This window comes from Limulus polyphemus, unplaced genomic scaffold (genome assembly GCF_000517525.1).
Source record: "Limulus polyphemus unplaced genomic scaffold, Limulus_polyphemus-2.1.2 Scaffold1414, whole genome shotgun sequence".
NCBI classification, from domain to species: domain Eukaryota; kingdom Metazoa; phylum Arthropoda; class Merostomata; order Xiphosura; family Limulidae; genus Limulus; species Limulus polyphemus.
The window spans coordinates 188598-210740 of record NW_013667024.1 but is presented as its reverse complement, the minus strand read 5'-3'; the positions used below and the strand labels follow the sequence as shown (position 1 = coordinate 210740).

Here is a 22143-nt window from a genome sequence, read left to right as displayed (position 1 = left end):
AAAGTTAACCTACCAATCACTATAGCTAATTAAATATATTTTCGTTCTTTATTATAACGATTAGAATGAGTGTTTCATCATTTGGGTACCCTCGCTGTTAACGATATTTTCGGCCGGCTGAAAGTGGACCACACCTTGTACTTGTATTTTACTGTGTATTTGTCTGTTGTTATATTAGAGTTAACTCTTAAATATTGTAATTTGTAAAAAATACCTATCAGTTAGTAAACACAAGCATAATTGTTGTATTTTATAGCTTAAGCTACGAAAAGTACATTTTATGAATAATTAAAATAAATTATTTCATATTGGCACAATTGAAGATCGTTTCTTGAAGCCATCAGCGGTTTTCACTTAAAAACACTACGCCCTCTGGAGTTATATACAAGAATTATTTTTCGCTATTTATACTTTCTGCATGCTATGAGGTATAATGTTTGATATTTACATAACTCACTCGCCAACCTTTACAATATGCTAAGCTATATATCAGTGCAGTGACTTGCTGGCCTTTTATCTCGGTTTAATACTTTTGTTTTAATTTATTTCCAACGTTTCACGAATATTTAAGGTTTAATATTATGAGGCTGAGCAAAAATTTTTTTTATCCCAAAACATTGTGTTGTTTGTATTTGTTCTGCTATAAATGAATTTTGTGTTTTGTACAATCTTTATTTTAGAGTTCCTTTATTTGGACAAATATAAGTGCTACCACATCCACACACTGTGTTATAAATCTCAGTTTTATATTTCAACTATTTTATCCTTAATATCTCCAACTTTAAAACACAAAATTTTGTAAATATGAAACGTCTCGTTTTAATCACTTATTATAGTTTAGACAATACACAATTGCTGGTTATTAATATAGAAACGTGTACGTGGAAAAACAGATCAGCGAAGGGGGGGAATAAAGTAAATTCTGTCGTTGTAAGCTTACACTGGCAGTTGGGCATAGTGTAACGATGACGACTAGTTTATCAGGAAATTTCTATCGTATTAACACTCTCCCCCCAACGGTTTACATGCAAAGCTTGATGTTGAAAGTTCGAGAACTAAAATTCTTTCATCGTGAACTTAGTCAGCCAGCCGACCTCCTCAAACATCAGATAAGACTGAATCAACTTAACACTCGTGATTTGTTCTTCGTGCTTTTAGAACACACCTACATGATTTGGCAACTTTTTTAATGCGGAGTGTAATTTTGGCGCCTGTAATAAGGTACAGTTTAAGTACGGATGTTTTCAGTGAACAATTTATTCATATATAGCAAACGACTTATTTCTTTACAATAAAGTAACTTTTATTAACAGTAAACCAACGAGGTAGTAATATGGATGAAATATTTCATTGTGAGTGCCGGAAATACGATCCACTCGACCCCTAAACAAATCGAAAATACATGTACTCCTATTAAAATTCAAACCTCGCGACTTGCTGCTCATCGAGTATAGTGGTTTAGATATTATTTTGTATTTTACAATGAATTCCTTACACATTTATTACTTTAAAACAAATTACTGTTCTGTATTATAATTGCATCACACTTTCGTACACTAAACCTAAAAACAAAACGTAAAAAATCGCACTACATAATTTCCCAAACGCTGGAGAAGTGTGGAGTATTCAGTACCAGGTTCTTCCTATTCAATATCTTATCCAAAATTATCACAATGAGCAATAATCGTTCAGTGAATTTAAAGTGATATCATGGTAAGTTAACTATATTCAAAAGTTTTTACAAAAAAAAGCTAGAAAAAATATTGTAAACTTATCACAAAATTCAAAGATCTAATATTGGTGTTTGTTTTATTAAAAATAGCGTTTTTATCGATAAGGTTAAAATAAAAATATCCGCTTTTCATCACATATGAACATGCTTGACAAAAAAGTAATCAGTCGGCTAAAATCACTGGTCAAAAACTGTCTGATTTATTCTGTGATTAGTAGACATTATCTCTCCTATTATCCCTATTTTGAAATATCTACTTCAAATAACATTTTAACACCTACTTTAATAATAAGAAATCATGTTTGAATGAAAATACTTTAAGAAAAAGTGGCCTTTTGTTTTTGATCACACTCGGTAGTTTTAAATGTTATAATCTCCTGCTGAGTTTAAGCTTGTCTAAGGTTGCGTGTGTGTAGTTTTAGTCCAATGATATTCCTGCGTCCTATTACCTAAGGTTTACCCCACATATAAAAAAAACAACAAAAAAACTGTTACTTCATTCTCAACTGATATAGCATAAACACTTCCTTTGCTGGCAGCATTATAATTTTGGCAATTATTATAAATTCGATGGTTTTATTTTTCCAGAAATTGGCATAGTTTATTGCCTTAGTTTCGTACTTCTCGTGTTGTATTCGGGTTCGATGTGTACCAAGTAGAATCGTGCCCGTTTTCAAACAATTGTATAAACGTGTAACAGTATTGAATTTTGTTTGTTTACCGAACAAAATCGTACGTGTTTTAAAACAACAATGCAAAAACGTGTAGCAACATTGTATTATATTCGTGTCAAAATAAATAGGCAAAGCACTGTTGTGATGTCATAATAATGAGGTCACGTCACATCAAGACAGGTAACGTCGAAAGTTCGTTGACCGGCAGTATGAAATCACTGGCCAAAACTCAGATGGTGAAGATTTATTTACACACAGCGTAAATTACTGGTAATCTCTAACTTGGTTTAGGTTCGGAGTTGCGACATGCAGACTGCCATATTAAAATATGTAGTCCCACAACACTATGGAAGTAACGTGATTGGATTGAGATTTCGACATATGACTAGGTGTTGGTAAAGGGGCGGGAATTCGCATCTTGACGAGTGTAAATTAACATAAAGGTGTGTGTGTGTGTATATATACTCTTATCAGGATTTAAACTATATCATTTAAATATTATTAATTAAAACAAAAACTTTGATTTATTAAACGTCTATTTGCCAACAAAAGGTGATTAGGCCTAACTACCCTACTCAGTCGTTAATCCTATTATAAGAAACTTTTTCGTTAACAAAAACAAATTAACTAAGCTCTGGGTATCAAAGCCTGTAAAGAACAATACTAATTGACCTTAATTCTATTTTAAGTTTAGAACACTTGTTTACTGTAATCGTGTTTTCGAAAATCTTTCCAGGATGGCGTGAATCGCGGAAATGTATTTAGTAAATGTAACAATACAGTATAGACTTCTGGTGTGCCTAAGATGTAATAACTTTCAATACAAACACGGCCCGGCATGGCCAGTTGGTTAGGGCGCTCGACTAGCAATCTGAGGGTCGCGGGTTCGAATCCCCGTCACACCAAACATGCTCGCCCTTTCAGCCGTTGGGGCGTTATTATGTGACGGTCAATCCCACTATTCGTTGGTAAAAGAGTAGCCCAAGTAGCAGTCTTACACTGCTAAATTAGGGACGGATAGCGCAGATAGCCCTCGTGTAGCTTTGCGCGAAATTCATAAACAAACAACCAAAACACCGTCGGATACCGAGGTGGTTGATATAAGGAAAGAACTAAGAGAAACAGAATCAGTTGTGAAAAATTATTTATTTTCAAAGGAACACGGTGCTGTTTCTTTTTGGAATTGGCCCTAAAGATTAGTCGGTGCGCTTTAAGAGTGGCGGCCTCTCTAAAGTTAATGATATCTGTAATATATTAATTATTACCAATAATGAAGGTTTTTAGTAACCTTTCATACACTAATTAATGTACACGGTAAACCCTCAAGAAATAAACAACAAGTAAACAGAACTCAAACCCTCTCAGCAACACTATTTGAAATTCAAAACAAATATTTTTTTGGTTTCGAATTTTTCATCTAAACCTACACAAAGGATTTTCTGCGTATAACTGTCCTAATTTTGAACTTATAAGACTAAAGGGAAAGCAATCAGTTGACAGCAGCCACCGAAAACTTTAGGGCTATTCTTGTCTAACCAAATAATGATATTTGGCAAAAAAGTAAGGTATTTACATTGATAAATAACTGAGTCTACGTAGAAATACTTCAATAAAATCTACTCTGTGATGTAATGCTGTGATGATGGCTCATTTTTAAACTAAAATCCCTTTTCTCATTGTTGTAGAACTGTCATACAATTCCAGTGAAGGCCGCTGGCGTAATAGCCTTCCGAAGGAACTAGCAGTTATACCCGTATTTCTATTCTACTAGTTCATTCAACAGCTTTAAAGATTTTAAGCATGCACTTCTATATATACATACACCCACAGACTAATATATATATGCTTAAAAATGCACAGATAATTAAGACTTTTTTTGCAACACTCGTGAGATTTTCACTGAAGAAAAACCAATAATTTTTCTAAAGTTTGTTTTATATTTGAAACTTACTCCTTTTTGTGGAAATTTTAATTATTTTATTTAATCCTAAGCTATAGAAATACTGCCTAGTTATAAAAATATTACCCAATTATGATCGGTGCGGTAGTTTCCGAGATCTGAGTTTTTGGATGTATACATCGCAAGCCCTATTATACTAAGAATATACAGTCTAATGTTCCTTTCTTACATTTCCAAGTCGTGACAGAAATCGTGATCTATGTATGAGACTTTGTTACATAATTGATTCGAAAGTCTATGAAAATCAGTGTTATTGAAGCCGTTAATTTTTTCTATGGTTAGGGTTAGCTTATTAACTATTCCTGTCTTTTTCAAAGTCAACCACAATGGTCATGGGGATCTGTTTCTTATACAGGCGTAAGTACAAACTTTCATCAAATTTTGTATGTCGACATAAAAATGATATTAAGTCTCTGCTCATAAGCGGCTGTACATCGAAAAAGTTTTGAAAATAACTTCGTCACCAGGCGGCTTTACTTATCTCAGTTCACGTGTAATAGTGATTACGTAATCTACACAGAATTTCAAAGGAATGGAACAGTACTTAAACCAAGTGTTTCTTTTCATATTCAGAATTGAACAGAAATCTGGTAAACCGCCAAAATACACAAGTTATTCATAATTTAACTCCTGGCTCTTATTGAAATATGACATCGGCGTGTCGCGTTTTGTGGAACTGTTTAATTGGTTAAAATAACCACCAGTATACAAGTGTGTTCTAAGTTAAACCGTGACGTTTGTGTCTGTGCAAACATTTCGTTGATATGATAAATTTCTATTTAAGCGTTTCGCTGAAGTGAAACGTTTCCATTGAAACATTACACTGGTATAACAGTTATTTATTCGTTGAAATGTGCATAGGTACCGTACTACGCACGTAAGCTGAAGTGAAACGTTTCCATTGAAACATTACACTGGTATGACAGTTATTTATTCGTTGAAATGTGCATAGGTACCGTACTACGCACGTAAGCTGAAGTGAAACGTTTCCATTGAAACATTACACTGGTATGACAGTTATTTATTCGTTGAAATGTGCATAGGTACCGTACTACGCACGTAAAAAACTTGTGTTTCAGTAAGAAAGGTGTCTCGCCAAGTAGGTTGTGGATCTGTCGACACTAAGTGCTTTCTGACTTGCTGCGTTATCAGTTCCCTGTAGACGAAGCGTCCGAATCTACTACCCGTAAATCCGTACTTTTACTGCTCTGAGACACAACACGTTTTGAACATTCATTACGTTTGTTTTGTGTATAAGCTACTAATACTGTGACTATTAGCTGTAATTTCAGTAAACTTTCACTATGGGAACCATAAACTTTGAGAGAAACGTTTATAAGTTATGTTGTTTATAAATTGAAATTTTTTAATGTGTATCTACATAATGGGTTATTAATTGTAGTTATTCGCTCCTTTTGGTAACACAGAAACCACTACCGATAAGGACGATTGACTTGTATTTGTAGAGTCCAAAGCATTCGACTACTATACTTTTTTCTGTTTTGTCTTTTCAAATTTGACGCGTGTAAATTATTACTTTTTATAGATAAACCAGTCTACACGTTGGCCACAGCTAGTAATTTATGAAATCACGAGATTGGGAGATTTTCCCTAGTTGTTTATTGATTGAAAATCGAGTCGTCTGAAAATGTACAGGATTGTGCATTATTTTATGAGGAATTTGGATATATACGCCGATCTATAATTGGATAACATCCAAAGAAATTATGATTGTTTCTTTGTGTTATTGTTTTTTTAACCCTAATTCAGCCAATGGTCATGGCATTGCTTTAGTACCCTGTCTATGAAACACTCACCATTTCCGAACTTTCTGTGAAACCAGTGAGGAACTGTTTAAACAACGATACAGAATCTCTTAGTGTTTGTTGTTATCGAGATGAAAACGAGGTTGGATTCAAAGCTAATCTGCAAATGTAAAGTAGCAAAATGTCCGAGGTGTTACAAGTGTAGCGGGTGTAGATGCGATCACAATGGCGCACCAATTGCTCAAGAAGTTAGCCGTAAGAGAGGCCCGAGAATCTTCGGCGGCTGTCATGCGTCCAAACAGAAGTACGTCTGCGTACGGGAGCGGTAAATTTTACAGATGTATCCGACGGCTTGCCCTCAAATGGGAATGGAGAATAAGAAGACATATTCTGGGTGCATTGTAAGAATGGTATAAGGACAAAAAGAAAGACTACTCAAATACCGTATTGCCCCAAATTATCCCCACCCCCTCCGGTCGCAGAGATCAGCAATCAATACTGGTAACTTATAAATGTCACGTAGGCCATGATTTTCCCGCCCTTTTTTTTCTTCGTAGCAGAAAACTTCAACGACGCTTTGGCGGTGCCAGTCAGAGGAGGTTACCCGGTACACGGCAGGACCGCTTCACGGGATGTTTTCACACTTATAAATAATGATTAGCATATTTAATGTGATAGTGAGTACTGATGTTTATAGCGAAGTTAGAAATAGATAGGCAATGTTTATTACCACTTATTATAGATATATTTGTTTATAATAAAGCTATTATCATATGACCCAATTAGACGTGCGGGTGGTCTAACATCTTAACGCAACTCGGATCAAAGAAAACAACATTGTAAAATGATCCCTGAATCATGCCTCACATAGCTGTGTATCTCACTCTACGGCTTCTGGATCTGTTGGGATATCTCGCTACCCAACAAAATAGTTTTCATGAAAGAGGCGGAATGCTATCTGGAGGAATCACCTGTTTTAACGACTCTCACCACTATATAATAGTATTGTCTGTCTTTGATTCCGCCTTTCGTCTTCAGGTCCAAAGACTTTCGAAACGTCGTCCTCTACACTTGTGTCTCCACAACAGGCACTTGCCGCCCATTCTGTAGAGTTTCATAAGTGTTGTCTCTCGTTCAGTCAGTAGACACTAAAATGACGTCACAGAACGGACACTTAACGTTAAAGTTTGTGCTGTCGTGGCGTTAGTAAAACGAGCGCATGTCATGAATCACGAGAAGAATTATGCACTCAGTAGACTACAATATAGCATGACATGAACTTCAAAATACAAAAAGAATGTGGTTTTATTTACCCTTGAAACAGAACACTTTCGGCCGTTTTGCGGACTGCGGAAGTACATTTAGTCATTTTCTGCTGTTGAGTCAGAGATGGCTTGTTAAAGAACAAAAACGGTTTTGTAATTTACTGAACCTGCATTGTTTTAGCTTAAATCAATCTGGATTTATGCCTATTTCGTGTGTAGCAACTTCAATAAAGAAAATAAACACAACGGAAGAAAGCAGTTTTTGGTACATAAGAACAGTTAATCTGGTTTTTATTGGTTTGAAATATACACTAAAATATTGAGAAATAAACCGAGAACATTGTCTTTGTTTATTATGTACATGGGAAAAAACTGCAAGGGAAGAGGTGTAATATACTCGGTGCGGATAACTCTAGCAAAGCACTGCGAGAGAAAGGTGTAATATACTCGGTGCGGATAACTCTAGCAAAGCACTGCGAGAGAAAGGTGTAATATACTCGGTGTGGATAACTCTAGCAAAGCACTGCGAGAGAAAGGTGTAATATACTCGGTGTGGATAACTAGCAAAGAGCAGCGAGAGAAAGTTGTAATATACTCGGTGTGGATAACTCTAGCAAAGCGCTGCGAGAGAAAGGTGTAATATACTCGGTGTGGATAACTCTAGCAAAGCGCTGCAAGGGAAGAGGTGTAATATACTCGCAAAGCGCTGCGAGAGAAAGGTGTAATATACTCGGTGTGGATAACTCTAGCAAAGCGCTGCAAGGGAAGGTGTTGCTATTTTTATTTCCTGACTTCACACTTCATTCATTTATAAACAAACGCGTTGTATTTGCTTTAACAAAGGAACATTTGTTCAAAAACCAGCAACCGGAGTAGGTGTATATGCTCTCATCCTTACGACCTGTTTGTGCTTGCATATAAATTCTGGCTTTTGCTTCTTAGGTATGTCATTTGCTCAATGTGTGAAATTCTTATAATCCACGTAATTGCGTCAATTTTGAAATACTTGTCTATACAGTTACACGTTTCATATAATATTAAACGAGTAGAAGCAGTATACGAGTCTTTATTAAGAGAATGAACTGACAAAGTCAGTTTCTTGTACGTGCGTGAGATAAACAGTTGTCACCGGTTTTGTTTTTGTACTGATCGATTTAAACTTTTCTCAAATTTGGTTATGCTTTTCCGCACCAGTGTTATTTTCCTGACGATTTTATTGGTGCCCCCCAGAAATTTAGTCCCGGGCCATTTATTCACTATGTTTAGGAGATACACGATTGTTCCACACTTAAAAAACTTACCCCCACCCCCTATGTGGGAAATTACTTATTTTCCAACACATACACACCTTCCAATTTCAATACTTCTAAGGTTTTATATACCCCATATGTAGTAGGTTAACTATTTTAAACTGTAATATTTAGACATTTATACCTCGTACATGGTAATTACCTTGGCTTGAAACATGTTATATTTATTGACATTTACATTATTCAGGAATCGACATACTATATTCCCGATAAAACTAACTTTGCTTGAGTAATTTCATCTTTTTTAGTTGGTTTTCCCGATCGGAAATGCGTGGTTCATCCGTATTCATTTAGTTATGACCAATAAAACTGGAGTAAATGAAAAAAAAAACAATTCACGAGGAAATGCAGGTTTACACGAGGTAATGTAATCTTGCTGATACCTTTCCTTCGTGTAAATATAATTTTATTTCTATCCCCGAGTATTTCTAAAATTGCAAATGTCATAATTAATTACATTAATTTATAACTTAATAATTACTTATGACGTGTATACAAGAACAAAAGGTAATTTTGAATTAGCTTCAACAGAGTTATCGTTTAAAAGACCAACAGACACATCGAAAAAATATCTTCAGACACCTCTCTCACTCTTGGTGTTTGACATTGTGTACGTATTATGCCGTATATGTCTAGACGTAAACCTATGTTCAGTCTATGGTGAAACTTTTCAGTTACTGGTAATGAATGATCACCCCCCCCCCTTTTTATAAATGTTTTCGACATTTTACACTCGCATCTGGCATTAAAAAGCGCCCTATCCCAAGAATTTGGAACGCACTTGAATGAATATCTCGAGCTTTTAATTAATATCAAAATTTCTGCGGAATTGTCATTAGTGTTACTTGCAGTAGCAAAAGGACAATTTTTCTGAATTTCTGGTCCATTCTCGTAAGGTTGTTTACATAAAAAAATTGTGGCTGATTTATTTCTATATTAAAAGAAAGCCTGTTTTAATATTTTTATTTTGGTGTTATTTCTATTTCCAGTAATCTTTTTATGCAAAGTTAATATATAGTTCTTTATTTGAACGGGGAAAAAAAAAGGTTAAAATTGATAGTATAAATAATTATTCATCTATTTAGTTAATATCCGTTAAAATATAACCATATTCTGTGTTAGTCGTTGTTTTTTAAGTAACTTTTTATTCAGTGTTGTATCAGATTTTGATATTTCCAGAGATTAGATCCTTGTTTCAAGTGGAGCCTGAATCGCTTGCTTTTGTTAACGCATTAGTCAGTGTGCTTGCTCAAATTGTTTATTTACCGTTGTCTTAATCATGGTGTTCTTTGCTATTTAATAAGGGCCGTGAATGGAGATTGTCAAAATTGGAATACGTTACATCAGTGTGCTTGCTCAAATTGTTTATTTACCGTTGTCTTAATCATCATGTTCTTTGCTATTTAATAAGGGCCGTGAATGGAGATTGTCAAAATTGGAATACGTTACATCAGTGTGCTTGCTCAAATTGTTTATTTACCGTTGTCTTAATCATGGTGTTCTTTGCTATTTAATAAGGGCCGTGAATGGAGATTGTCAAAATTGGAATACGTTACATCAGTGTGCTTGCTCAAATTGTTTATTTACCATTGTCTTAATCATCGTGTTCTTTGCTATTTAATAAGGGCCGTGAATGGAGATTGTCAAAATTGGAATACGTTACACAATTTAACAAGAAAGACGTAATTCACGTTTAACTTTAAATTTTGGATCTGAAATTCAGTCCAGCTTAAATCCCTGTTCCCGAGAAGAAAGTGTTTTCATCGGGATGTGTGGGTGTTGTATTCAAAAATAATTATTTCCCGTTGATAACAAGTGCTCGTTAGTGCACAAAGCGCCTATCCTAACGACATTGTTGTTTACCGTAGCTTATTACGTATGTAAGTGGTGACGTGACTGGTGCTATTTAACAGAAACAAATATCGTGGTTGGGTAGTTACGAGATTTTCCTAGAAAAACCCCTATTATTATTATTATTATGAGGAAACATACTGTAACAAATAGAACAGAAATTATGAAATATTGCCAATTAAACTCTGTAACATTTTAGGCTGACACTTTTTTAGGCCTAGCAGACTGTCAAACGTTTGAAAATACACACCATAAATTGTAAATCACGTAGACATTTTTTCCATGTTGTCATACATTTAACAGTAAAACATCGTTTTTACTTGTAGTATTTTAGCTCTGTATGTGCATGTTGTTATTTACCACTTAAGTTTTCATTTAACTTTTTAACTCTAGATATATTCAAGCAATTTTTTTTTATTGTAACAAGTATTTTCAGTTTGATTTTTTTAAAAACGAACAACTATTTGTTAGCAAAGTGATAAAAATAAAATTACTGTTCAGTCACTACCAGTGTTTAATTTTAAAATATCTAGCTACAGACACTACCAATAGTTTGTTTTAACCCCTGACAGTATAAAAAAAAGTTTTAATTTTTTTCTTGGTGTATATTTTATATAACTTATTTAACATTAAAAAGAAATTTAACCTTCACTAAATTCTACTTCAACCTGTTTATAAAAAATCACCACAAAGTGGTAATGCATTGTTGAAATATTTAGTTTCATTATACTTGCAAGAAACACTGATTTAGTGAGTACTTTTCCTCGGGAACTAGTTCTATGCAAACTTTTATTTTCAATTTAAAATGGATGCAGAAAGTTGTGGTGATTCTTTTTGTGTCTTAGTCTCGTCAATGAGTTTAGATTTGTTGGAACCAAGTTTGTGGTGATTTTACTTTTTTAATTTTAACTTTACACTAGGAACAAAGACTTGTAAAAACCTTCAGTTTTAACAATAAACAAACAACAACAGCAAAAGTAACCTTTTAATAAACATGTGACAATGGTTCGGCACTGTTATTTGAGTTTATATGTTAAGTTGTTTCTCCATTGAAATATTTCTCACCTCAATTTTCATATCTTTTAGGCCAATTTAATATTTTTTATCTAACACATGAAAAACTATATGCATGTACAAATGGTGTACATTTCCAAATGTGTTGTATAACGTTTTTTCTTAATAATATGAAAATATCTTTCATGACATGAATCTTCATATTTTACATTCATTACTAGGTGCTTTAATAGATGCTATTAGTTTTTCTGTTTTTTCTTCTGGTAATTGTTGCATATCCTTCAAATATAAAATTAGATATGTAAAATTTTTAAATTTAGATTACATCCTTTTAATACAAAACATAACCTTGAACTTTGGAAAACTTTCTGTGGAAATAGTTTTTGTTGGAAAAAAGGGTCATAGTTATCGTAAAACACACACATCTGCTACCACAAAAATGCTGCCATAACACTAACAATGTTTTACTTTTTGTGTAAAGGCCTTAGTTTACTTACTGAAGTATTAAAGTTTTCCTTTCTGTACATGTCAGAAAGATTGATTAAATAACTTTCTGTATAATTTTACTTACATAGGCTTTGAGTGTGTGCTCCAAATTTTTTATATTTTTTATGTCAGTTGAGTATAATATATATTTCTAATAAAGATTAGCTGATCTAATAAAGGGGATCAGTCAGTATAATTATTCAACTCAAAAACTATGTACATTAAAGTTGTGTGTTTGTATTGTTTTCTTTATTATAGGTATTAAAAGATAGTCCTAAATCTAGAAGAGAGATGGAACTTCACTGGAGGGCTAGTGATTGCTGCCACATTGTCAATATAATAGCAGTCTATGAAAATGTCTTCAGTGGTCAAAAATGTCTTCTTGTTGTGATGGAATGGTCAGTTCCTTTCTTAAAATTTAGCTTTGATCGTATTTGATATAAAGATGCTTATGTATCTGTGGTGTATAGTGAGAGTATCCAATTCAAGATCCGGACGTTTAGTTACCACCACATTGTGACGGGTGCATTCATATTACATTGTTTTTTGTGACAAGGCAGTTTTTTGTTATGGGTACTGATTTTGGTGGATGGCAGTTTTTTTAAATATAAAATTGATTGGTGACAATAATAATAAAAAATAGATTGTAAACTATACACCCATTTGAAGACCATTCAAAAATTACATAATGTTATGGGGGTGAGATGATGTCTAGGCTTGTATTATGATGTGTTACAGGGGTTATGGGTGTCATTAACAGTGTCAGCGAGGGCTTTTGGTAGAGAGGCTTGATTCTTTAGCCTTACTCTTTTGATAGTCCTTTTCAGGGTATCCACCCTTGACAGCACCATGGCTGTCTCACTGTCAGTTTCTCCGATCACCTGCTGGGTGGTAACGGATGTTTAAACATTTGGCTTTTCTTCCACCCGTCTTTTAACCCCACCAACAACAATGGAAGCTTTCACCTCATCGAAGGAGGAGAGAGGGTTGTGCTCCTCAACCCCCTCCCTAAATTTTGCCAAGCTGATCGTCAGAACTGATCCTTAGGTGACCTTAGCATGAAGGCTGTTGCATGCAGTGGCAGTGGGACCACTTTTCACCGTTAGAGGCTCTTTGCCTGGTGTATATAAAACCATTTATGATGGCCTTCCAATCATTCCTTGAAGAAGATACAAACTCAATCCTCAGACACATCATGTCCATCAAAGGGGAAACTTGTCATAGTTAAAAAATACTGAGATAAAATTTGTCAAACTTGAAACTTTTGATCCCATCTCTGTGTGAGAGATGGGTGAGATGGTTTCCTCTGGTGCTTGAATAACAAAAAACACTTGAAAGAAAACCCATCATATCAATGTTATGGTAACTTGGATGCTGCAGAAATGTTTATTGTAACAAAAAGTCCATGACAGAAGCTGTCCATATTGCACATTCTCATTCAAGCCAATCTCGGTAATATGAAGCTAATATAAACTTCAAAAATAATAGGTAGCTTGGTTACCAACTCTGTATTATTCATATGTGTAAGTTGGGACATAACCAATTTAATAGACTTAGTAATATTTTCTTATTTAGTTTTAGTGAAAAAATCTGACAAGTTTTTTAATCTAAGTAAATACAGGTCTGTAAAAGTGTTGTTAGTGAAGTGTGTAAATCAGGTATGAGTTTCTGACTTGTCTCTTTTTGTTTTTCATGCACTAGCATGGAAGGGGGAGAGCTGTTTTCTCGCATTCAACAAAGGGCAGAAGGAGCTTTCACCGAAAGAGGTAACTGCGTTTTGGTATTCCTTTTGCTCTTGTATAGCTTCTGTAGTTCTAAATATATCGGTGCAATGAAATTTTCAGCATCTACACGTTATTCTAACGCCACTTTTTTTATCAGTTGTGATAATAGACTTTCCCTTGAACTTTTTATCACCTTACCGTTAACAAAGGATCAGATATTTAAAAAAGTTTGTATTTGACAAAAAAACACACAGCATCATACTCAAAGAAATAGTTAATAATTAAGTGTGGCATGCTCCTGTTTTGCCATCAGTTTTGTTTGTACTGCTGAATTTTTTATATGAAACCTTGTTTAAGTAAATCAGATACAGTATAGTTTTTGTTTTCCATTACCCCTAGGTCATGCATTGTGCTCATATTCCAAGTAATATTGTGTATTTTGTCTTATAATGCAACTGTAAGTTTTGGGTGATGCTCAAAAACTAAACAGCTAATGTTTTAGTGAGCACTTTTTTTGTTTGTTTTTTAATTACCTAGAGTGTCCGCTTCATTGGAAAAAATAGTAGTTGTATTAGTGTAGGCTAGAGCTTAGTCAATTTCCTTTTTTACAGTTACAAGAAATTATTCTGTGAATAAAACTTGAGTAATTATCTGTTCTCAAAACTATTTTGTTACAGTGGGATAGCACATGTATCTAAAAGGAGCTTACATGTAGTATAGTGATTCATGTTGGCAACACATTTGTAGGAGGATAAAAAAAGACACCTAAGCAGCATCCCAACACATGCACGATTTCTGTTACCATTGCCAGGATCTCCCCTACAAACACACACAGAAAATGTGACAAGTTGTACTTGCCCCAATTAATTGTGTATTAAATAACTTACACAGTTTTACCACAGCCTCAAATTTCTTGCACGTGATAGATGGGAGTGTTTGAGTGACTGTGACAGAAATATTAAATATGTAGCAATCATGAAGTTATAGGAATTGTCCAATATCATAGATAGATTTTTATGGAAAGTTTCTTATCTAGCTTTGTGGTTGTTACACATTTCTCTTATAATTGTAAATTCAATTTCACAAAGTACACAGTAAAACAAAGTCGAACTATAATTACAATGGTTCTCAAACTTTTTTAGTCTGAGGCTCCCTTGATGTGATTAAAAAAAGTTTGAGGCACTTCCCAACTTATAAAAAATATCTTAAACTGTGATTTGTCAGTTTCAAAAAATAATTATTAATGAACTTTAATGATATCTGTGAAGTACTTTTTCTATTAAATTGTATGTTTGTAATTTAATGTGGCCTTTTCTTATCAATTTATATGTATTATAATTAACCATTAGCAGTTTATTATGTTTGGGTTAAATTTGTAAAATGATGAGCAATTAAACACACACTTTATTTTATGTAAGGTTATTTTATTTTCGTTTTAAAATATGAAGCAATCCTATAATTTAATTAATTCAACATAATTTTTATTGGAGTATTGTTTGTTTTTGGCCCTTATTTGGTGGCCCCTGAGAGAGAGAGAGATGGCCCCCCCCATTTTGGGAAACATTGGTGTAGAGAAACATACCGACACCAAACCAAGAAGTTGAGATTCCTGAATTGCCTTTCTAGAATGTTTATAAGATACGGCTGTATCAGAATAATATGTGAAGTTACATATTTAACACCATAAAAAATAAAACTGATGCTCGTGCTAATTCTTGTCTCCAAAATACGTGGAAAATCATTTATTATATTATTTATGTGTATTTGGTTTACATAAAAAATAAGAAAAACTGCTGTACTGTACTTTATTTCTAGAAAGTTATATATTGGTCCAACATTATTTTAAATGAAATATATATATATATATATGCATGTGTTTAAATAGAAATGGTTAAAACACATCAACTCTCTGTACTGTGATGTGTTTGGAGTATAGGTTTGCTAAAATACACATATGACAAGCAGGTTTTTTTGTTTTTTCCCCTTTTTGTGGGTTATTTTTAGTTTCAGGTAGACCCTTCTATGGTGTACTCACTCTTTTCTGCTTTGTGCCCTTCTGTTATCTAGAGGTCAAGTTTTGTAAATAACCTGTCCAACAAATTCTGAGACTTTATAAAATACTAGGATATAAAATTAAGATATGTTTCCAGTGATAATTTTAAATTTAAACACTGAAATATTTCTCATCTAGTATGGAAAATTTTTTATCTTTGTAAATCCTTTTTCAGGCAATTTTGTCTTCTCTAAAAAATTATCAACAGCATTTTCACTAAATGATGAGAAAACATAAATTTATATATATTAAAAATTGAAATATAATCCAGCCAAAATCACTTTTTATATTGATGCTGATTGGAAATCAAGGTAATTTTTATTTGTTTCCAAGCTTCTTGTTAGACAGTCAGATACCAAACTACTACTTGGTCTATTCTGTTAGTTTTTAGACCTAACTATACTTATTACAGAGTTAAGTAGATACTTTTCGGATTTTTGTTTTTAATCTTTTCATTGCATATCAGAAGGTAAATAACAATAATAATAAAAAACTATTAATCAAGTTATAGTGGTCAGTACCTTCTATGTTTTATGTGTACATTATTTTTATGTAAGTTACATAACAGGATTATACAGCTGTTGAAAATGCTGTAAGAATTTGTAAATAGCACAATGTGAAAAAGAGTAGAAGTTTATGTAAGAAATTTGCATAACAAATAAAAGCTGTTGTGTAAATACAAATATGTAAATATCATTAAAAAAAAATACTTCAAATACCAGATTGAAAGAGAAGATAAGATTAATGGTCCAAAATGTACTTGTTGATTAAGCAAAGACTAACAAACTGTGAGATGAAAATTGATGGGTATTTCATATTGTATTAAAGATGCTAGAGTTTTGAGAGAGCTCTGGAATCTTTAATGAGCTAGACTTACACCTTGATCTATTGTAATCTAAAGTTATGCTTGATTATCATACACTAATTTCTTATGGCCTTACAGGGAATACTCTAGATGAATTTGATGTGGAAAAATATTTGGACATGGTTATCATGAAGTATCTTAAATTTGTATTAACAAGTAATAAAATAAAATAACACCTCACCAATTTCTTAATCCTTGACATTATAAAGAAACCCCTGTTATTGGTGGGGGCTGAATAGACATAATATTCTGGTTAGTTTTGCAGGCCAGATTACATTGTGCAACAAACTGGATGTGATCTGCAGGCCATAGTTTCCCCACCTCTGTTATACACTCTTCATTTATAGCTATGATTCTGTTTAACTAAGAGTAACAATATGAGGGCAAATGCTACTGACTGAATGTCTTTCTCTGGTCAGAAGCTCTAGTTAATTATGACTGCCTGAACTGTAGGATTTCTGACATGGCTATTTATCCAGTGTGTCACATAATAATCTTTTCAAGTTTCATCAGACTATTACATGACAAAGTAAAGAACAAAACATTACAACCATTTACAAAAGTCCAAAAATTCTTGGCAGTATGTAAACCAGGTTCAGTTTTATCCTAAAAAAAATTATATTTCTTGAGTAGAATATTACCTGAATTATATGCATTGTTAATAGGAACAGAAATATATGACTATGAAGTACATGTATATATGTTATAGGGACCAGTATGGGAAATCTGGGGTTTTGACCGAGTAGTTTTAATACAGGTTATCAGTTTTTTTCCATGATTTTGGTATTGGTGGGCTGATAATACAATGAAAAATAAGGTAAACATTGTTGAGAATGTTTGGTCCTTAGGAATCAATGAATTAGGTTGTGAGACAACCTCATTCAATCTTTATACACTTCAGTGGTAATTTGGATAAATCTAGCTCATATTTACCCAATCTTTTTAAAAACCAGAGGTATGTGTATCTATGTGTAGAAAGACAGACTTAATGATTTGTTACTGGTAAAACTAAAGAGAGGATATGATATTGTGGCTGTATTAAAGAGGTATTATATTGTTTTAATATTGTAGAGTTTTGTCCATGATCTTGGTATTGATGGGATGAAAATAAGGTAAACATTGTTCAGAATCCTTGGTCCTCAAGAATCAAAACTGAAAGTGAGGAGTAAAAAAAAAATAATTTTGACTTTGTGGCTGTATTAAAGAGAAACAGTGTGTGAACAAACAGCTGGTATTATATTGTTTAAGGAGAGACAGGACTTTTAAAGCAAGCTTTAGATGTACAAAATCAGAGAAATAAGTGACATGAAAGCACCAAAACTACTTTAACAATGTACATTCTTCCCGTAGCTGACCAGTGAGAAAAGGGGCTCCATGGTATAGAAATATATCTGCTTCATGTGACAATCACCAAGTATCCCCACCCCACATATACAAGGTCAAATTGGACACAGTGCAACTATCCCATGAAACAGTAAATAAGTTAATTAACTGATAAAGATATGAAAAGTAATACCTCAGACTTAGTTTGAAACATGACATTTACTGGACTTGGAATTTTCCAAATGTAAAATTGAAACATTTTAAAAAGTGCATAAATAAGAAATATGTATTACAGAAGAGTAAGTGATGTAGTATTTGCATACTACATGTTAATATTAATTCAATAATATCCTTTAGCTAAATGCTTTTATTTTATTATTATTATTATTAAAGAACTACATCAGAAGCAAGATTGGTAAACAGCACTCGTGCACCACAAATAATATAAAAATAATCAATAGAAACAGTGTAAAAAAACAAAACAAAAAACTTAAATAAACTTGCCAATTCTCTATTGTAGCAGAAATGCTGCTCTACACCTGGCTGTTTGTGCTAGTAATTACAAATGGTAGTATTTGTATCTCATTGGAAAGAATTTAGAAGAAAATTAACATTTTCTAAAAAAAAAAGATTTTTCTCAGAAGTACTGCATGGGAAAGTGTTTGGATTGTTCTGATATAAACTTAAATGTTTTATAAGAACTCCATTTTTAGTACTGTATTTACAAATTACATCAATAAAGATATAACCAAACCCTCAAGTACAGCCCTAGTAAGTGCCGTGTTCTTGTTGTGAGGAGAATACTTTTATTTAAAATTGTGGTCTGTGATAAAGAAATGTTTGTTGCACAATTAGTTTTCTAATTGAATCTTGAATACCCAAAGCTGAAAATATTTTGATGGATTTTTATTTGTGTTGCCATTTAATAGATGGCGCCACACTATTTTTGGTCACATACATAGATATATGCCATTTCATTATAGTAAGATGTTGATATTCTACACTGAATGTTACAATAGTATGGTGCCCTTTTGATTTTGAATAATCAAGATTAATTTGCTCAATCATATTATATCTAGCTTTAAATTATGGTGAACTTTATTTTTCCATGTATAAAAATAGCTGATACTTTTTTCATATCTGTGTTGCTGTTGAATGTATGTACACCTGCAAGTATAAATATGTAATGCTTGAGTTTCTTTATTCCTCTCTCTTACTCACACAGAAGCAGCAGAAATCATGAAAGAAATCTGTGAAGCTATTATGCACCTCCACAGAATGAACATAGCTCACAGAGATCTAAAGGTATTGTACTTTAGAGAAGTCCCAATTAAGTATGTTCACCAATAACATTGTGTGGAAAAAAAACTTCTAATTACTAGCTGAGTCTATAAGAGAAGAAAGATTACTTTTATAGAATTACAAAACAAAATGACAGTAAGAGTGTGAAATATCTCCATGTTTTTAGACTTTAATAAAGTGGTAACTCCTGTAAAATTTCTTCTGGAACCTTCATGATATACTAAGAGGAGAATTCTATTAATGTGTTTGTAATTCAGTGAGATTTGCACATGTTTATTTTTGTAAGAACATTTTGAGAATGGTGACAATTTTTTGTTTGACAGTTTGAGTGTTTCAACTGTCATTGTTATATGTGAGTTTTGATCAGTACAGAAGTGTACATACTTATGTCATACTTACGATTACATAGATTATATCTATTAGTGTTTATAACTATGCTACACTAGTTACATACTATACTGTTGAATAAGCATGTAATTTTATGAATAGTGCTTTGGAATGATTTGCTCATCTGAACCAGTTATTTTAATTAAAATATTTTTTATTGGACGTTATAAACAGCAAAGGAAAAACTAGTAGGTTATTTTGTTTAAATTTGTGATTTTTTTTGAAACATCAAAAACATGTCTCGTGTTGATTGAAAAGATTTAAGGTACTTTACAATAAGTAACTCCTCAAGCTAGATTGAACACATGGCTTCATCTGGATTTAGAATGTTTCAAACTAGAACTTAGAAAAATGTTTAAATTTTGCAGATAACAAAAGGAGAGTAATATATAGTAATCTGTATACTATAGGTCAGTAAAAGTTCACTAATGCAGCTTAGTGGAAACTGAATGCTTTTTTTTTTAATCATTATTAAAACTCTTACAGTTAACAAGATAAATCTTAAATATTGTTCTGAAACAGTGTCTTTCCCATTTATAGATGTCCACGTGTCATACTTTTCTTATTAATGTTTGAAGGTACAAGATGAAAGTTCTATTTAATATTAATTTTATATTTTTTGACTTGTTGGTTGGTTTTGTGACTATACCATTTACATTTCATTTTATTCTTGTAAAGTACAGCTTTTGTAAACATTTTATTTCAACAGAACCTTTGCTGAACTAAAGCATATACAACTAATTCCTTGAACCATGTTTTCAACAAATTATTACTTGGATATTTATTCCATACCTGTTATCAGTTAGAGAATTTTATACATTTGAGCACCTTTTTTGTACTTGTATGAAAATTCTTAGACCAGTATAAACAAGTAAATGGCCTATATAAATTTAAATTTTTTGTATTGCATAAGACAAAGTAAACTTGACCATTAACATGAAACAGTTTCTAAAATCTGTGCTCTGTACGTGACAATGCTGTTTTTTAGCTGTACGTAGACCTGATCTTAAATTTCAATCTTAGTTGGTTTTACTTTATAGATTTCAAAAAAGTATATTGTAAACTTTACTAAAGTACCATCAGAGCTCTTTCTTTTATTTTTTTTAATTCATCAAGTGTATAAACAAATTTTCATAATGGCAAGCACATTGATGCCATATTTATGAGGAGGTGAATCATGATCCTTGAATGTAAAATGTCAGTGAAAACACATGAAACTACTTCCTTCACAATTTCAGTAAATGTTTAAAAGAACTATGATGTTGAGACCAACTTGATGTCTGGATGTTTATACACGTACTATCTAAAATAGGTGTATTCAAAGCTGAGTAATTACAGTGAAAAAGATCTTAAGTTACTAAAGTGAAAACAATTTTTTAAAAGGTTTATTGTGTGCTGAAGGAACATTGATAAATGTACAAGGTGAGTTAGTTCCACCAATTACTACCAGGCTGTTCATAAATGAAAATACTTATTTTATAGAAAAAAAAAAAGAGAGAGAGAATTGTAATATAAAAAATAGAGTAGAGTTTAATATGTAAGTTTTTTTATAAAGTGAGTAAACTAATGTTTGGACATGATTTATTTTCATTAGCCAGAGAACCTTTTATACTCTTCTACTGATCCAAATGCAGTACTAAAACTAACAGACTTTGGTTTTGCTAAAGAAACAACAAACATTAACTCCCTTCAGACGCCTTGTTACACTCCATACTATGTTGGTAAGTTTTATTTAAGGCCACATTGTAATTTAAATTCATAGAAGTAGTTTCATCATGCTGTCAAACTTTATTTTTGTTAAAGCCTTTTTATTTATAATATTTTTCGTATTTTATAACTCGGATTGAGTGATATGTACCAGTGTATAACAGAAATGTTGACCATGTTTTTCTGTCTTTCATTACATTGGTTTTAACCATTCCATTAAATGTTGTTCATCTTTTTATAAAGATTAAAATTAAATTAGCAAGTTGAAAGTAAACAGATAGGAAAAATAAACTTGTTAGCTGCTGCTGCTAAAGAATAAGTTTATGTATGTAAGATAAGTTGTACTTGAGTAATAAATCCAGTTGCTTGGTCCTGTTAATTGTATTTTTTATTTTATAAATAGAGTATTTTTAGTTATGGTAAAAATTCATAGCCTCGACAGCAATTGAAAATGTTTCTAGAATATTCAATTTCATGTATCTGGAAACTAGTTAACAGGTGTTATACAAATGGGGCCCAAGCATGGCCTAGTAGGTAGTATATCTGACTGGGGGTTCATGTGTCTCAGGCTTTAATGTCATATTATACAAGTGTTATACAAATGAGGCCCAAGCATGGCCTAGTAGGTAGTATATCTGACTGGGGGTTCATGTGTCTCAGGCTTTAATGTCATATTATACAAGTGTTATACAAATGAGGCCCAAGCATGGCCTAGTAGGTAGTA

At 32.7% G+C, this 22143-nt stretch overlaps 1 protein-coding gene across 1 annotated transcript in view; it reads left to right on the top strand.

Annotated features, from left to right (window-relative positions):
- The window catches only part of LOC106463465 (MAP kinase-activated protein kinase 2-like), a 39923-nt gene that overhangs the window by 8262 nt on the left and 9518 nt on the right, over window positions 1-22143 (top strand). Inside the window, exons 2-5 of the mRNA XM_022390955.1 lie at window positions 12317-12456; window positions 13760-13824; window positions 19249-19328; window positions 21307-21433. Coding sequence (XP_022246663.1) covers window positions 12317-12456; window positions 13760-13824; window positions 19249-19328; window positions 21307-21433 — 412 coding nt within the window. The remainder of the gene's footprint in view (window positions 1-12316; window positions 12457-13759; window positions 13825-19248; window positions 19329-21306; window positions 21434-22143) is intronic.